This window comes from Aythya fuligula, chromosome 1 (assembly GCF_009819795.1).
Source record: "Aythya fuligula isolate bAytFul2 chromosome 1, bAytFul2.pri, whole genome shotgun sequence".
NCBI lineage: Eukaryota > Metazoa > Chordata > Aves > Anseriformes > Anatidae > Aythya > Aythya fuligula.
The window spans coordinates 35,123,796-35,139,980 of NC_045559.1; the positions used below are offsets into that span (position 1 = coordinate 35,123,796).

At 34.2% G+C, this 16,185-nt stretch overlaps 1 protein-coding gene across 2 annotated transcripts in view; it reads left to right on the plus strand.

Annotated features, from left to right (window-relative positions):
• Positions 1 to 16,185, plus strand: part of USP15 (ubiquitin specific peptidase 15) — a 71,970-nt gene that overhangs the window by 13,876 nt on the left and 41,909 nt on the right. For both annotated transcript variants that reach the window (XM_032185992.1, XM_032186002.1), the window contains exons 2-5: positions 1,555 to 1,682; positions 6,828 to 6,958; positions 9,702 to 9,828; positions 14,389 to 14,534. In XM_032185992.1, coding sequence (XP_032041883.1) covers positions 1,555 to 1,682; positions 6,828 to 6,958; positions 9,702 to 9,828; positions 14,389 to 14,534 — 532 coding nt within the window. The remainder of the gene's footprint in view (positions 1 to 1,554; positions 1,683 to 6,827; positions 6,959 to 9,701; positions 9,829 to 14,388; positions 14,535 to 16,185) is intronic.

Sequence of the window (16,185 nt, forward strand, 5' to 3'; positions counted from 1 at the left end):
CAGAAATTTGCTATCAGTCCTTCCAGAGGCTGTCTCCAGGCTTGATCCGTGTGTGTAAGGGAATAAAACTGGACCTGAAAAGAAGAAATAAGTCAAGACTTAGGTATCTTTGGTTTGCTAATTGTCAGTGCAGGTTTAAGGTTCTGTTAATGTGTTGTGTTTTTTTTTTAAAACCTGTTCAGAAAAGTGCGTAGCCAAGCAATGTTTTTGTTTGTAAACAACTTCTTCAGTTACAAGAACTGGGAGTGTTACGGGTTTTGTTCTGGGTTCTTGTTCCATGGTACTTGTGAGTAACTCTGACGGGGTGAATGCCTACTAAAGCTGTGTGCGTTAGCAGACTGGAATTTGAATCACCAGGAAGCATTTTGAGATGTGTTAAAGGTTCAGTAGGATGTTATTGGTGTGCTGCAAATAGGAGCTCAGTAGTCAAATGCTGGAGAAAAGAATGAAGATTACCTATGCTCTCTAGTTTGATGCAGTCGTTCATCCTGATAATTGTATTCTGGCATGTAATAGGTCAGTAGCAAAAGGGTTAGTACACAGAAGAGATGAGATAGATGCTTTTAGGAAAAAGAAAGAATGAAAGTGGAGTCTTTAGGGAAAAACAAATGGGATCACCAAAGAAATTTGGTATCTTAATGAAATTCTATACTAAAAAGAAATATAACATGTTAGATATCAGTGGACTCAGTAAAAGCCAAGCTAGCAATAGTTTAACCTGGGTAGAAATGCTGTGAAGCTGGGTTTAGAGAGCTTCCTTTATATGGAAGTGTGAAGTTGTTAGTTGTGTGTAGCAGGAACATCTAGTACAGCCTCAAAAGCAGCACGTTTACTGTATGTGTTGATGCTAACTCAAAAGAAGACACCTAGACGCTCAGGTTCTTGACAGGACATCAGAATTCCAAAGTTTTGGGGCTTGCATATGAATGGTATAAATAAAACTACAGCAGAAAAAATATTTTACTGAAAGTCATCTCTCATTTGTTAAAGGACTGTCTAATTTTAAAGGTATAATAACTTGAATCTCTTGAATTCACAAATTGAGAACGGGAATTAAAACTGATGATGTTTTATGCTAAAAAGGAAAATGTTTCTGAAACTTGCTATTTTTCAACATCTAGTATGCTGTATCGGTGGTCTTGCAAAATTGTGCTTGCCCACTGATTAGTGGGATCTTAAATTCCTCACAATTTACAAGTCTTTTTTGGTAGGAGATGCTGATAATGTTTAGCAGTCCAGGCACAAAAACATTCTTCATTTTCAGAGGCTGACATATACAGGTGCATTAATAAGAGTGATTTGGTAACATGGGGAGTAGTAGCATACAGATCACACTCACCTTTGAATTTTAACTTCCTTTTTTAATACCTGAAGTGACTATACATGAAAGGTGTAATAGTCTAGCAGCTGTGGTAGAAACATCCACTTGAGATGCCACTCAAATTCTCCCTCTAAAATTATGTTATTATGTGTAACTTCTTAATTATGTTAAAATACTGTTACTTTTCTTTAGATTTTGCCAGTAATGAGCTTACCTGTCTTCTTCCATTTCAGGTATCTAGTGGATAGTCGCTGGTTCAAACAGTGGAAAAAATATGTTGGTTTTGACAGCTGGGACAAATACCAGATGGGAGATCAGAACGTGTACCCTGGTCCTATTGATAATTCTGGACTTCTCAAAGGTAACTGATTCTGTTTGTGTCATAAGCCAATACTAATGCTTAGTGTAAATTTGTCACAGAATGTTCATTTTTTATAGTCAATAGTGTAAATTAATAAATTGCTGTAAATTACAGCATTTATGAAGGTGAACCTTTGTTGTTTTTTGCTTGTTTGTTTGTTTTTTCAGACAGTGACGAGAGAACTAGAGTAGCTTTCCCTAATGAATTAAAACTTCATTTATAAAAATGTAGGAACTCAGTTGCAATGGAAACAAATATTTAATAATATAAAAATCACTAGTTTGTTATGCTGGCTTGGAATACCTTGGGAGATGAAATTTAGTTGAGTTGACAAATAGCTAGCCTGAGTTAACCAAGATTTTTTTTAAGCTGACCTAAAATAGTTGGTTGAAGATAATGTTTTAAGTTGAAGTATAAAATTTATTTTTGTAAACGAGCCCTAAACCGTTACTTTGATTCTTGAATATTTAAGGAAAAGGTGGTGTATAATTCAGTGATAATATAAAGTGGTCAGAAATGACTGAGGGTAGTTTCCTGATGCTTTTTGGTCTTCTAAGTATGCTTAAACTCTGTCACTGTTTTAATTGCACAGTTCTGGCTGACTCTTGCTGAACTGTCAGATTTGTGGGCGTAGGTCTCAGAATTATCTCCCAGATACTTTAAAAAATTAGTCCTCAGGTCAAATTTTATATTCGGTGTCTAGTATTTAAATGGCATTAAAGCTATAATTATTTAATCTGTAAAACGTAGTGGATACAAATCCAATACCTAACTGGTCTTCATCTTTGTAGTTACAGAAAATATAATAGTACTACATAATTTATGAATAGTAGTGCAATTTTTTAAAACTTGATAGGGTTTATGATGAACTATGACTTCCTTAATTCAAAACTTCTCAACCATAATTCATATCTCTTTATTTTACAAGTTATGTTAAAAACAATTGCCTTTTTAATGGGATTTGTCATACCATGTTGTACTAGTTGTCACTGTGAGTGCATGTCTGACAGTGACTAGTATCAGTGCCTTTGAAGGAGGTGCTGTATTGTCATATGCTCTCTTCACTCAAAATCTTGAAGGTCTTTTTGCTCCAGGTGAGTGACTTTTTTTCTGAAGTATGAGGATCTAGCTCTTTTGTACAATCTTGTAGTAAATCTGGTAGTGAAGCAGTCATGTTCAGGTGCCAGTTGTCGGTGAAATCAGATGTAGCAACATCCTTTTTTATCCTCAGTGAGGCAGCAACAGCTTATTCTTTCTTCTGTGTCTAACCACTTTGAAAAAAAAAAAAAAAAAAAGGTGACTTCTAGATGTGCAAGGCACTGTGCAGGATTATTGATAAATTAATCTAATATGTGTTCAGATTATGCTTGAAGTTACTTTGAACATGAAGTCTGTGTTGAGGTTAGCCATCCAGATCTAAAGTCATATTAGCCATTTTTGCTAAAAATTCCTGACAGACTTTTCTTAGTATCATTTTGACACACCCTTTTCAAAATAAACACAACCTTGGGGTCTATGAACTTCATTGTTTGCTTAGGCATGGTTCTAAAAATGTAACTCTGCACTGGCAGTGATACCATACATCCAGTTACTGTCTGGCAGCTCTTGTTCCTGTGTGAAGTTTTAAAATTAAGGGCATTAGCAATCACCAAGTAGGAGCTGTGCTTCATGTACTGCAGAGCAGCAATACACTGTACTAGGTTTTTAGTGTAGTATAAATAGAACCTGAAAATGCTTATGTTTTTTAATCCTGTCTTTGACACTTAATAAAGCTGTTTGTTGTATACACTGGTTGTTATCATACTATTCTCTTTGAACCTGATTTACTCATCTAAAATGGGCTTGCTTTCTCAAGCTCTTCAGTACAACGCAGTGGTAAGGAAAACTATCACTAAATTCAAGAAAATAATTTCAGAAAACTGATGTAGCATGTTGTGCTCATGTTACTTAAATGCTGATCCCTTATTTCCAGAACATATAGATGAAGAGACAGCAATGTAAATTAACAGGCAGAGACTCCAGTTAATTCCAGCATACTCAGATATGATGAAAGTACACCATCTTCAAAAGAAGAATTATATAGTCAACATTAGATGAGCAAAGCAAGCAACAAGGAAGTAGTTATCTAGAATAGCTGATTGTTTATAATTAGAAAACTGTTCCACATGAGGGACTGAATTGTCAGTGTCAGAGGGATTCTTTGGGGGAATAAGGATCTGCAAAAATTATAATAGGAAAATGCCGGAGGCTCCAGAAGGATGGAATGGAATCCAAATGTTATCTTCTACTTACAAACTCTTTTAGCAATATCAGGTCAGTACAGAAATGCACTATGAACTTTTTAAAGAGATATTTGGACCCAAATACACGTTTATGGGTTTCTCTCTACAATCTACTCCCAGTTACAGTGAAATGGTCTTATGGTACTACCAACCACCAGAAGCATAGCATGGAGTGGGCCAAGTAAGAATTGCTCGTGTAAGTCATAAATTGTTTCAGCAAATGTTTCTTGGATATAACTCCTGAATATAGATTTTCCTAAACAGTGAAGACAGTTTTGAATCAAAATTTGAAGCTCTTGGAAGCTGTTACTTTTGCAGATAGTTTGAAATAGACTGAAGGAAAGAAGAAAGTCTTTTTTTCAACAGGCACATTCGTTGACATCTCATTTATTAGGTCACATTAATTATATTTATTTCTATAAATAAGTGTGTTTTGATTTTCCTGTGTATTCACTGAGATGTTCATGTGAAATTCCGTTTTACTTTTTGCTTCAACAATGTATGTATTATGGCTCCCAAAGTGGAATCCACAATCTGAGGTTTTCTTCCCCTTTCCTTTTGTTGCCCTCTGTGTTGGGCTCCTTTTGATATCCCTAATATTTACCATCTCTTCTCTGACTGACATGCTGAGTCTTGCAGAGCTCTTGGACAAAAAGAGGAAACGGGTGCTGCAGCCATAATGATTTCTATAATTGAACCAGATTGGAAGTACGTATCAGATTTACTGATACCACAATATAAAAGTCTGTCTTTGTGTAAGCAAATCTAGAATCACTTCTTGCACATACTTCAACAGATTAAACGGTATCTGACAACTTGTCTGTAGCAGTGTTTCCATCTTTGCTATTGCTACTCAAAAATATGGAAAAATTAAGAAAAAGCAGCTGAAATCATACATTGGTTTTGAGAAGTAAAAATCCTGAAGAGTTTTGAAGTATTTAGGAGCAAGGTAGTTAAGCAAAGAGAATATGTTGAAGCCCGTGATTTTTCCTGCTAAAATTGCAACAAATACTGTGGCGATTTCTGAACTTCATTATCCCCTCTTCTAAAATAACTTCATAATATTAATAGCTGCCTGGTTGTATTTAGGGGATGTGTTGTTGGGTTTCCTTTGTTTAGCTCTTCCTACTAAGTAATTTATGACTTCTGTTGCAGAAAATTGCATGCAAACCATTTGTACCTTCTGACTGCTCAACAAGTCATCTTTAGTCTAGATAGTTTATGTATTATCAAAACAGTATCCTTTTGTCATCTCCAAGCTAAATGTTAGTAACAAATATCACACACTTAAAAATGCATGAACTGAGAACAATCTGTTTCTACCATGTTTTGCTCACATGGCAAAGTACTTGGCTGGAGAGAGAAAGGAGGAGTCAGAACCAGCAGTAAACTAACAGAAGTAGAAGAGTGCTTTGCATCCGTCTTTTCCTGTGTTTCCACCATTCTAGTGACTAAAGCAAAAAGTGTTCCTGTTTCCCTCATTTTCCCATAAAGCCACAAATGCTTTAAGCTAACTGAAGCTGTGGCATATACAGTGGAGTAGGGAGATTCCTAGAGTCTTGGTGAGCTGGAATCTTGTTCATTCCTCCCACAAGAAAGTGAATATGCATCTCTTAAATGTCCTCAATAGTGCTGACCTCCTTTAGAAAAGTTATTGTTAAAACTAGTTTTACTAAATTCTTATGCACACAAAAAATATAGTTGTTATTAAAGGATGATTACTTTTTTAAAATGCTATGGTTTTTGATGCTCAGAGATCTTTTTTAATTGAGGATGCCTTATGTTGTTTGTTAAATCTGTGCAGAGGAGACACTAGTGCTTTTCATGTGCATATAATATTCAGATCTTATTTTTGTCCTTATAGAAAAACGTAGGTAACCATCTTCATTTTGTTTAGAAATATTATTTACAAAAATATTTCCAAGAGGAGAGACAATATTTGAAGCAGTTTGAGGTTATTTAGCCTTTTACACTCAGTTTTAATTGTGTACTTTCTACAATTTATTCCTGTAGGACAACGAAAATAGATTGTCTACTTATTACAGTCTATTCTTCGTATATATCTTCATACTTAATTAAGCTTGTTATCCTGCTTCATTCTTTGGAGATTAATGTCTGGGTCTCCCTGTTTGATCTCACTGTGTATAGAGGGATGTTTGCTGCCCTGTAGCTGTATACTTCCAAACGGATAGACAGCTGCCTTCATTGTCTGAGGCTTGCAGTGGTGCAGATCCAGAATCACTTCTTACACATATAGAATAGCTGCTGTCTTGCTACTGTAATAAGCATTGAACCAAAGCTAAAAGCATGCTACTTATGTAAGAGGTTGCCAAGCTGTATGTTGTTCAAGTACTGCCTCACTGTCCCTGTGAAGAATTTGGTAGGGACTGTGTTTCCAAAGCACGTAGGATCCTTTAAATAGGAGGATTGTACCAGGCCATTTTCCCAGTTTGTCATGGAGTGAATAACTTCGAACTTTGCCGCAATCTACTGTAGCTACCCGTTCTTTCCTATTCAGTTAAAGATGTGGCAGTAACATGAAATGGAAGTGTCCGTGGTGATGTGGAAATATGTACAAAGGTGGGGAAATGGATTGGATTTTCTGAAAGCTGTGTGCAATCACAAGATAGGTGCTCATGATTGCATGTGGTTTTCTTTTGCATTCATGAGAGCAGGAATACTACCTGTAATAGGTATGATATCTGTGTACTGAATAGCATGCCGGAATAGTTCCAAAAGTTTTGCTTTGAACGCCATAACCGTGACTCAGAAAATATTGTTTGCTATTTATATGAAAAAATAATGTTTCTTTAAAAGCTTAGCAGAATTAATGTACTGAAGTAAAAATATCTTTCTCTTACAGATGGTGATTCTCAGTCTCTCAAGGAACATCTCATTGATGAGCTGGACTACATCCTTTTGCCAACTGAAGGCTGGAATAGGCTAGTTAGCTGGTACACGCTGATGGAAGGTCAAGAGCCAATAGCTCGCAAGGTACTCTTAACTTACCTACTGGGATGAATGTGATTCAAATGTAGTCCTGCAAAATGCAGGAAATCCACAGGAATTCATTAGGAGTTGTATTTACTAGAAGGTTTTAAGCCTTGGCCTGTGATGACTATATAGACAAATCCTGCTTTCATTGCTTATACATACCTAATTTTTATTCACATTTTAGAGACTCAAATTTTGAAAACTGAGAAAAAAAGGATGCAAAGAATATAATGCTTTTTTTCTGGAAATAATCCCACTAATTTTTCAAGATTTTTTGAGAAGATCTTGCTTTAGAAGCTTGTAAGTCTATTAATGCAAATGATTTTGTAATTAAGTATAAAACCCTAAAACTGTATTGGCTGTATTAGTGAAAAGTCTAGTTCTAATAGAGTTAACACTGGCAGAGTGATTGGTTGCTCCTCTCCTGAAGAGCAGAATCTTCTGTTTTTGGCAACTTGCTATGGTAGTTTTTTGTTTAAGCAAAAAGATAAACAAAACAAAAAGTTATCTGAATATAACTAGTCCATGGTACACTGGATACTGTGACCCTATATCAGTATGAGACTGTCAAAAATTAACATATTTGACTATTTGCTCTAGAACCTGTCATCCTTATTGTTAATATTGGTAATATAATGTTTTACCAGTTTACTGATGAGATAATTATTTCTGTTTGGATTATTTCTCAATATTTTCAGAATAGTGATTTAATTTGCATCATCACTGGAGTGAATTACTAAGCTTTAGAAATGGCAAACATACCCAAATGCATTTTAAATTGATCTTTAGGGCATATTCTTTAAATTATGGAGATCTATATTTCTATTCTTTAAAAGTTGCTGAAAAAGTCTATTATAATTAGAACATAGTTCAATATGCTTTTTGGTGTAATAAAATTTTTTCCCTCTTTGACGTGAATATGGTATAAATACATGCATGCTGTCCGCTTACTTCAAATGTGTTCCTTTCAAACAATTGCCAGATTTAGCTATGGAATGATTTTTGTTTTCAAGATCCATTTGGTCAGCAAGGAAATTTTGTTTTAACATTTTCTTTAGTACATTAAGAGACATAGAGACATTCTTTTTTACAGAAACAAGCCTGGAATGTCTCCATTTTTCTTTAGTTCTTTAAGAGCTGAAATCCATCAGAATGGCTCTACTTCAAATATACATATGTATTATCAATTTAGTACTGTTGTTCCTGAAGATGAGTTTCAGGAAACTGAATGCTTTTATATCATCCTTGTAAATGTTCAGCAATTTTAAGGTTTTAGAGGGAAATGGAAGGAGAGAGAAGGTAATGAAAGTATCTTTGTACTTGGAAGGAAGTGACTGGAAAATGCATGTGGTGTAATGAGTCACCAGGTAGACTGGCATAGGTTTATTATGTTCTGCCAATATGAACAGTAGTTGTCATCTGAGATACATATTCAAGTTCAAATTGGGTAGTTTTTTTTTTGATGCTCTTCTCATTTGTTCACAATTCTTTCTCCTGTCTGTCTTAATGTTTTTTTTCATAGTGATAGCATGATAATTTGATGCTTTTCTTTCATCTCCTTTGTTACCCCCTACTTTTTAGGGTAGGAGGGGGACACAAGGAAGGTGTTTGAAATGTGAATTCAAATTTTAAATTGATACAAAGTTGTGCTTTATCCATGTCAAATAACATTAATTTATATATAGTAATACATCTACTAAGTTGTAAATCTTATTCTCAGAAATGTCTTAGTGATATTGTTCAGTTTTGTTTACTGCAACTATTTTGTTGTTACACTAGTAGCTGAAAACCTGAGTAAGCTGCTCAATTTAAGACACATTTTTTATTTAAATCTAATGACTGCCAGCCATGATAGTTAAGGCAAACAACTGAACAACAGTGGAATTGTTCATTATTTTTTTGTTCCTATAGCGCATACATACAATTTATATTACAAGTTATATTTGTACAGCAGATCTCTTCTAGCTATTAGCTGGTGGCTTTTTTTTTTAACCATATTTGTCAGATGTATCACATATCAGGGTGATGGTTATTTTGGGAACAGTCTACATGACTAAGTACTGCAGTTACACTTTGGAAGATCAAAAGGAAAAACATTTAAGAGGTGACCCTGAATATTTTTTTCTATGTTTTACTTTTATAAAAGAGGAATTCCTGTATACTTTACTAGTTTGTAGTAGGAGTTACTAAAGTGAACAATTACAAACAACTGTAATGAGTAGCTGAAATTTCAAATGGATGTATTCATTATCAGAACATAGCTGATATTTGTAGGTATTGTCTAAATACAAGATTTGTTTAAAAATCAGCTATGCAATATCCATAATTTAGTAGTGTGTATTGGTTTTGAAAAGTATTCATTAAGTGTGAAAACTAGTTCTTCATGTTTTGATGAAACAGCATACAATGAATTTGTTCTGAAATAAAAAATAACTTTTGCTGTTTATCTTTTGATTAAGTATCTTACCTTTAGATTAAGCATGAATATTTGTGATTTCCACTGTACTTAAGACTGTGAAAATCGTGGTGTTATACACAGATAAGACACAAAGGTTGTGAGAAAATTTTTACTTTTCAGTATGCTGTATTTCTAAAAAGTTACAGTAGAATTTCAGTTCTAGTTTTTGACGTTTATTAAGTGTCTTGCTTTCCCTGAACTTATTTTTTTTAAGAGGTCTCAAATATTTTGAAGTGTGTTTATAAAAATGTTTGGACTGATACTTCATGTTAATCTGTTTTTCAGGTTGTTGAACAGGGTATGTTTGTAAAGCACTGCAAAGTAGAAGTATATCTAACAGAATTAAAGCTTTGTGAAAATGGAAATATGAACAATGTTGTCACGCGAAGATTTAGTAAAGCTGATACAATAGGTATGGGAACTATTTTAACATTATATGATTGTTACTTGTTTAAATAGTACATTGTAGTGAGTTCTGAATAAATAAATCTCTATATAAAATGATAGATGGGCATTGTAACCATTACAAAGAATGAGACTAGTCTTGTTTGGGTCAAAATGAGAAATTAAACAATAGTAATAATATTTTTAATACAATTTAAAAAAAATGTATTTTATCTAGACAGCTATGTTAACTCTAGAGATTACTCTGCTTGATTTCTAAAAAGTGCAAATGTTTTTCATTACCTTAATTGAATTCCGTTGTTCTTTTTCTTGGCTTTTGGTGTATAAGAAGTGCAATTTTTCATATGTTTCCATAGATGTATTTCATTAGTCATACATAAAGAGAAGGGTGTATTACAAAACACAAGAATGAATTGGATTTGTAAATTAATGCGTAAAGGTGACTTACAAAAGTAAACTTCTTTGGGCTGTGAAGTGGCAGGCCAGACACGCTTTCATAGAGTAACTGAGTCCTGTATTAAATATGTGTCTTTATTTTGCTGCTCTTTAAACATTGTGTCAGTTTTTGAAACCATATTAAAAACATATCTGTCTCTGAAAATAGCAATCAGAATGTATACAAAGATATAGCTGATCACATAAGCTCACTTTTTTGGTATATTTATTTTTTTTGTCTTTCTGAGACAACATTCTTTCAAAGAAGTATATTTGTGCAGTTAAAATTGGGCTTTATGCCAAGGGCATAAAGTCAAGCCCAGCCATTACTCTTAATTACTTGACATCAGCATAGACTTTTCAGCTTTAACTTGTAGTAGTTTATACTTGCCACCCTTTAGTTTTTTGCAGAATGCATGTTTTAAAAACAGAATAATTTTCCCTCATTAGGTTTTAATCTTCAAGTTAAACAGACAATCATCTGCTTGTAACAGAATAAAAAAAAATGTAAAATCTGTCCTTGAAAAAAGGCTTCGATGTTGTGTGTTAATTGGCCTTTTTGGGATCTGGTTTATATTGGCAACATGTACTTCATTAGTCTCTAAGCAAACCTAGAAACTTAGAAAAAACAATTTCGTGTTATCTTTCCCTGAGGACCACCAAATACAAGCTAGTTTACAGCTATATTGAATTAAATTCTAGCATTGGAATTATACATAATGGATGAGTTTCTGATATTTGCTTTCTCTAATCAGAAACAAGACATTTTGGAACAACCATTCTGGAATTACTTGAATGTGTGTTCACTTTTTCTTAGCATAGAGAGAATGATAATTATGAGAAAAATTCTCATAAAGGGTAATAAGTAATGATCAGGCTCACTGGCAACCCTGTTCGAGACACTGACCTTATTTGGTTTCCTGAGATGTGGATGAGATGCTCTTGGAAGCCTTAAAAACATCTCTTTTCTGAAGCTGAATCTTCTTAAGGAGAGCAGAAAGCTGTGCCATTCTAGCCAGGACATCCAAAAGAGTTGATATCACAGAAAAAGAACCAGAAAAATCAAGACCAGTTTTAAGAGTGAAAGAATAACTGATTCCTGCATTTCTCATATTATCTCTTAATAACGTGATATTTTTTTTCTGTCCTTACATTAAATATATTTAAGGTAGTTCTAGTATTCATAGAGCTTGTAGCAGAGCAGAGATGCTTATTGTATCAATAAATAATATGCAAGAGGAATCTTACAAAACCTTGAATATTGTTCACCCTTGCTTGCATATGCCAGTGATGATGGGCTGCAGAAGTGTTGTAGTGCAGAAGTCAATATCAATTTCACTGAGGTGAGTGGAGAAAAAGTACTTAGGTCTTTTCAAGAAGTTTTAGTACCTCTACCCATCATCATTACTTATATTATTTATTAAAGGTCAGGACAAGACCTTCCTTAATTCTTATAAACAGAGAAGGTTTTGGAGAACCTTAAATACTCTAAGCACAATATAACATTCACCTGCTGATCTTCAAATGTGTGTTATTCCTGCAATTCCTTTGTTTTTCTGCTCAAGTAGAAACTTAAGTTAGACTGTATGTCAGCAAGTTAGTACAAGGTAGGAAAAAATAATTATAGAGGACAGACCTGATGATGACAGTCACTTTCTTGGTATTGTGTTGGACATATCCAGTGTGTTCTTTGGACCTTCTTGGAGATCTCCTACAGTTGAGGACTCTGACCTTGGAGGCACCACATCTTAAAGACTGATGACCAAGCCTTTTTTATTTTGATTGTTTTAGTATAAAAGAAAGTGAGTTAGACATAGTTCAGGAAGCATTTCAGTCTGGTTGTTGCTGATCATTAGGACTTCTGAGTAAAAATGAGTTAATGAACTCTTGAGGAGTTTTATTTATATGAATGTATAAAAACAGTTCAGTTACCACCTGTAGAATCTGTAGACTTCTTCTACCTTTAGTTAAGACTTTTACAAATGAGAAAATGACAGAAAGACTGTCTGTAGCCTCATTTACGGGTGAATAAGAGTCAAGTTGCATCTGCAGTGCCTTAAAACGATTCCAAAACTGAGCTGATAAACTTAATAGAAGATTACACCAGAGGCCCTGAATCTATGTTTTTTTGGGGATTGTTGACAGTAAATGGTCTTGGCAAATGGCTTTATGACTTGTTTCTGCCATTTATTTGCTGCAGAAAAAAAGAATGGAAAGCTTGCTGCCCTTGAGGACAGTTTGTTGTGGAATCAGTGACTACCAGCCTTTTCCTTCTTTAGGAAGCTGAGATTACTGCTGCTTAGTACAGATTAACATCTTGCTGCAGTTTCCTTCAGACAGTGCATGTAATAGCACTAGCCCTTAGGAGCCAGGGTGTATTTGGATTAGGATCCTCTGAACTCAATCGTCTCACCCTGACTGTTCTACATAGTGCTGCAGAATAGTGCTTAGATTGTGCATCTGTTCTCTTTTTTCCTTTTTGTTCATATTTGTACTTGAACAGGCACATACATCCTAGGCCATAAGCCAACAGTTCAGTGATACTTGGTGGGAATGCACTCTTCCCATGGTCTCAGACATAGTGTATGTTGTATCTCATCTGATGGGACTGATGCTTCCCGTCCCATAACAGTTCTCTGAGTGAAGCTGGAATAGGAGGTACTAATGTAATACTTACTAAGAGTAAGAGCTGAAATGCTCAAATATTTAATTTTCATGGTTATTAATAAGTTAATGAAAAAGTATCTTTTGTAATTATTTTGTTTTCTAGTAAACACCATTGATAAATCTAGATTTTTTTTTTTTGGAAGATTGTGCCAGCTAGATTCATTCTCACGTTCAAAGATAAGTTATTTGAAAGCATTGGTTGAACTGGTTCTGACCAAAAAGTCAACAAAAAGCATTGCTTATAGCTCCTACCTTGCGTATATCTGTTACAGAAACAGATGATCCAGTTAAACAGTTGCTTTCATACTAAAATATAAGTTGAGTAGTTTAGAAGGAGATTGTAGATATTGCAGACAATTGAATACAAATATCATTGATGGCTTGTCGTGCATTTCACAAATCAATGGCTGTATTTTTAAAAGATACTTCTAAGCATCAGGTCTCATTTTGACTTTTCATATTTAGCGCAGTGATAATAGAAGAGAATCTTAAGAGGGCAACGGGAATTCTAGTGTTTCAGCACTGATGTTTTTATCCTGAGAATAGTAGTGTTTTTAGTGATCATCAGGAAGGCAACTGTATTTTTCATGACTCTTGTTTTGTTTTCTGTTCTAGTTGTTAAAAGGCTTGACTGCCACGGGGCTTTATGAATTTACCAATTTAAAAACACCAAAGTGAGGTTGCTGTGATGTAGCACTGCACATATTAGTTCAAATTAAAGCACTCTTTCATAAATTTGACTTTGCATAAGGAGAATGGAGTTAATTATGAACTTAAACTCCAGTTGTACGCAGTAGTTATGCTACCTCAAAATTATGTTTCTGGCAAGTAGAGTAGGAGATGGCAGACCATTTCATTACAAATATTTCAGGAACATCAAATCTTGAATGGTTCTTCTAGAATATATTTCTGTACTTCAGTTTTGCAGAGTAGTCTTTAATTTCTGTGAGTGTGAGAGTTAAATTTAGTATGTGTTTGTGGTGGTCAGTGCTAATTCCACTGGAATGTGGGTAGTAGAAGGTTTAGAAAAACATCGGATTGATTTAAGAAGAGGAACAGAAGGACTTGCCCTCTCAGCCCCTTTTTTTTGTTGTTGTTGTTGCCAATTTCATGTCTAATTATTCCCTATTCACCCACACTCCTGTGGTACCACACTTTGAGAAGTGAGTAGGCAGTACCTAAGGGGTACCTCCTGTCATCTGTTACTTACGCACTTTTCTTTATTTGGTATGCTTTCCTAGGAGATTCAGGAGAGAATAAAATACACCTCTGACTATTTCTATCTTAAAGGCATGCTAACTGGCAACTTCCTGCTTTTGCTACAGCATGATGTAGTTGTATGGCCATTTCTACAGTTTGATCTGTATTTTCAGTATTAAAAAAATAGTAATTCTGATATTTTATTTGACTTAATAGTGTTTATCTATTTAAATGCTAACCTTCTGTTTTCTCCTTTTCAAAACAGATACAATTGAAAAAGAGATAAGAAAAATCTTCAATATTCCAGGTGAAAAGGAGACCAGATTGTGGAACAAATACATGAGTAATACTTTTGAACCATTGAATAAACCAGATAGTACCATACAAGATGCTGGTTTATATCAGGGACAGGTAATATGTGATATCATTTCCTTTTTTTATGCATTTATTTTTTGCTCATGAAAATGTAGTTCATTCCAATACATTTTCCATCTTTTTAAGTGCAGTTTAACTCCTGTCCTAATAGATGGTGTCAGGGGTAGAGGATTATTTTTTTTTTAAACAACTTAGAGTAAAAGTAGTCTTCAGGCGTATTTTCATAATTAAAGATGAGTTTATCACTCCTGTTAAATTAGAAGTAAATGAATGTTACATTGCTGACTTGAACTTAGTAAAAACCTGAAATAAAATATTCCTAGGATCCGGAATATGTTTCTATAATGAAACCTAAATTTAGGATAATAGAAGACTCAAATTCCAGTGTCTAGATTTCAGAAAGAAGTTAAGAAAAAATGAAATCTTTTTCAGATAAGAACTATAGAGATAGGAGCTCAAAAGCCTGTTTTTGCATGAGACTACATCATCACTTAAAAAAATCTTCCTATAAAGGTATTTTTACAAGATAATTCTTTTAACTTTACAAATGAGAATAAAGCTATACAAATATAAATGTGATCTGATTGAAGAATTTTATCATCAGAATATCTTTCCAGATTACATTGATTCTTAGTCTTCAAATCAAGTTGGCTTTTTTTCAGCAGCTGTGGTTCATGCGATCATGGTGCAAAATATGAGTTGATAAGATTTGATGGCAGTAGTTGTAGACAAGATTGTGTTAAAATATTTCCTTTTACCTTGAAATACTTGGCTTTGGCCTACTCAACAGCAGTATTTATGCTGTGCTTCAGTTTTCTTTTATGGCATGGAAGGTAAGTAATCAGTGCACCAAAATAACAGCTTGAACTATTTTGCCCTTTAACTTCATGCCACGCGCACTTAAACCCTCACACAGTTAATTTTCACAATGCAGAGGTCCTGCTGTAAGGACCCAATAAAGATTTGCCTCAGAGATATAACATGCAAATAGCCTCTATTCCAGTGAAACATTAACTGTGAAGCACGCGTGGTCTAATATAGCCATAAAAAGATCTGCAGGTGACATCTGTACTTTCAGCAGAACAAATATTTTTCAAAACAGAGTTTAACTGTGGTTTCTGAAAATGCTAAATACCATGTCAGAGCATGTGTTTGGGTCAGTTGTACTTGCTGACACACAAGGTTGTTAATTTTATTGTCAAGACTCCTAATTTAAGGATAGTTATCCTATTAGTCTATCTAATATAATAGTTACTTTTTTTCCATGTAATTATAAACTATAAATTGTTTTGAATTTTTCAATTTGTTTTTGAAGTGAGCTTTTAAGGATTCCATTGAACTTTTACATCTGCATCTTTCTTTAATTTAGTGGTCTCTGAGAACCAAAAGGAAATATTGGCAGAACTTGTTTTTTTAGCATTCAAGACCAAAGATAGCAAACCTTCATCTTCCAGACAGAAAATTATTCATGGTAGAAAGCTGGTTTTCAATGGCATGTCTTAATGTATTCAGATTGAAAATATGATTTCACCTCCAAATGGCAGCATGATTTGTGTAAGGTTTTGAGGACAAATGCATATGTGTATGCATGTCTGTGTGTAGCTTGGCAGTTAGTGTCCTGAAATATCAGCATAAAATTAGGGATAATTATTTTCATTTCAGAATGAAGAGTTAGATTCAGTTCAAA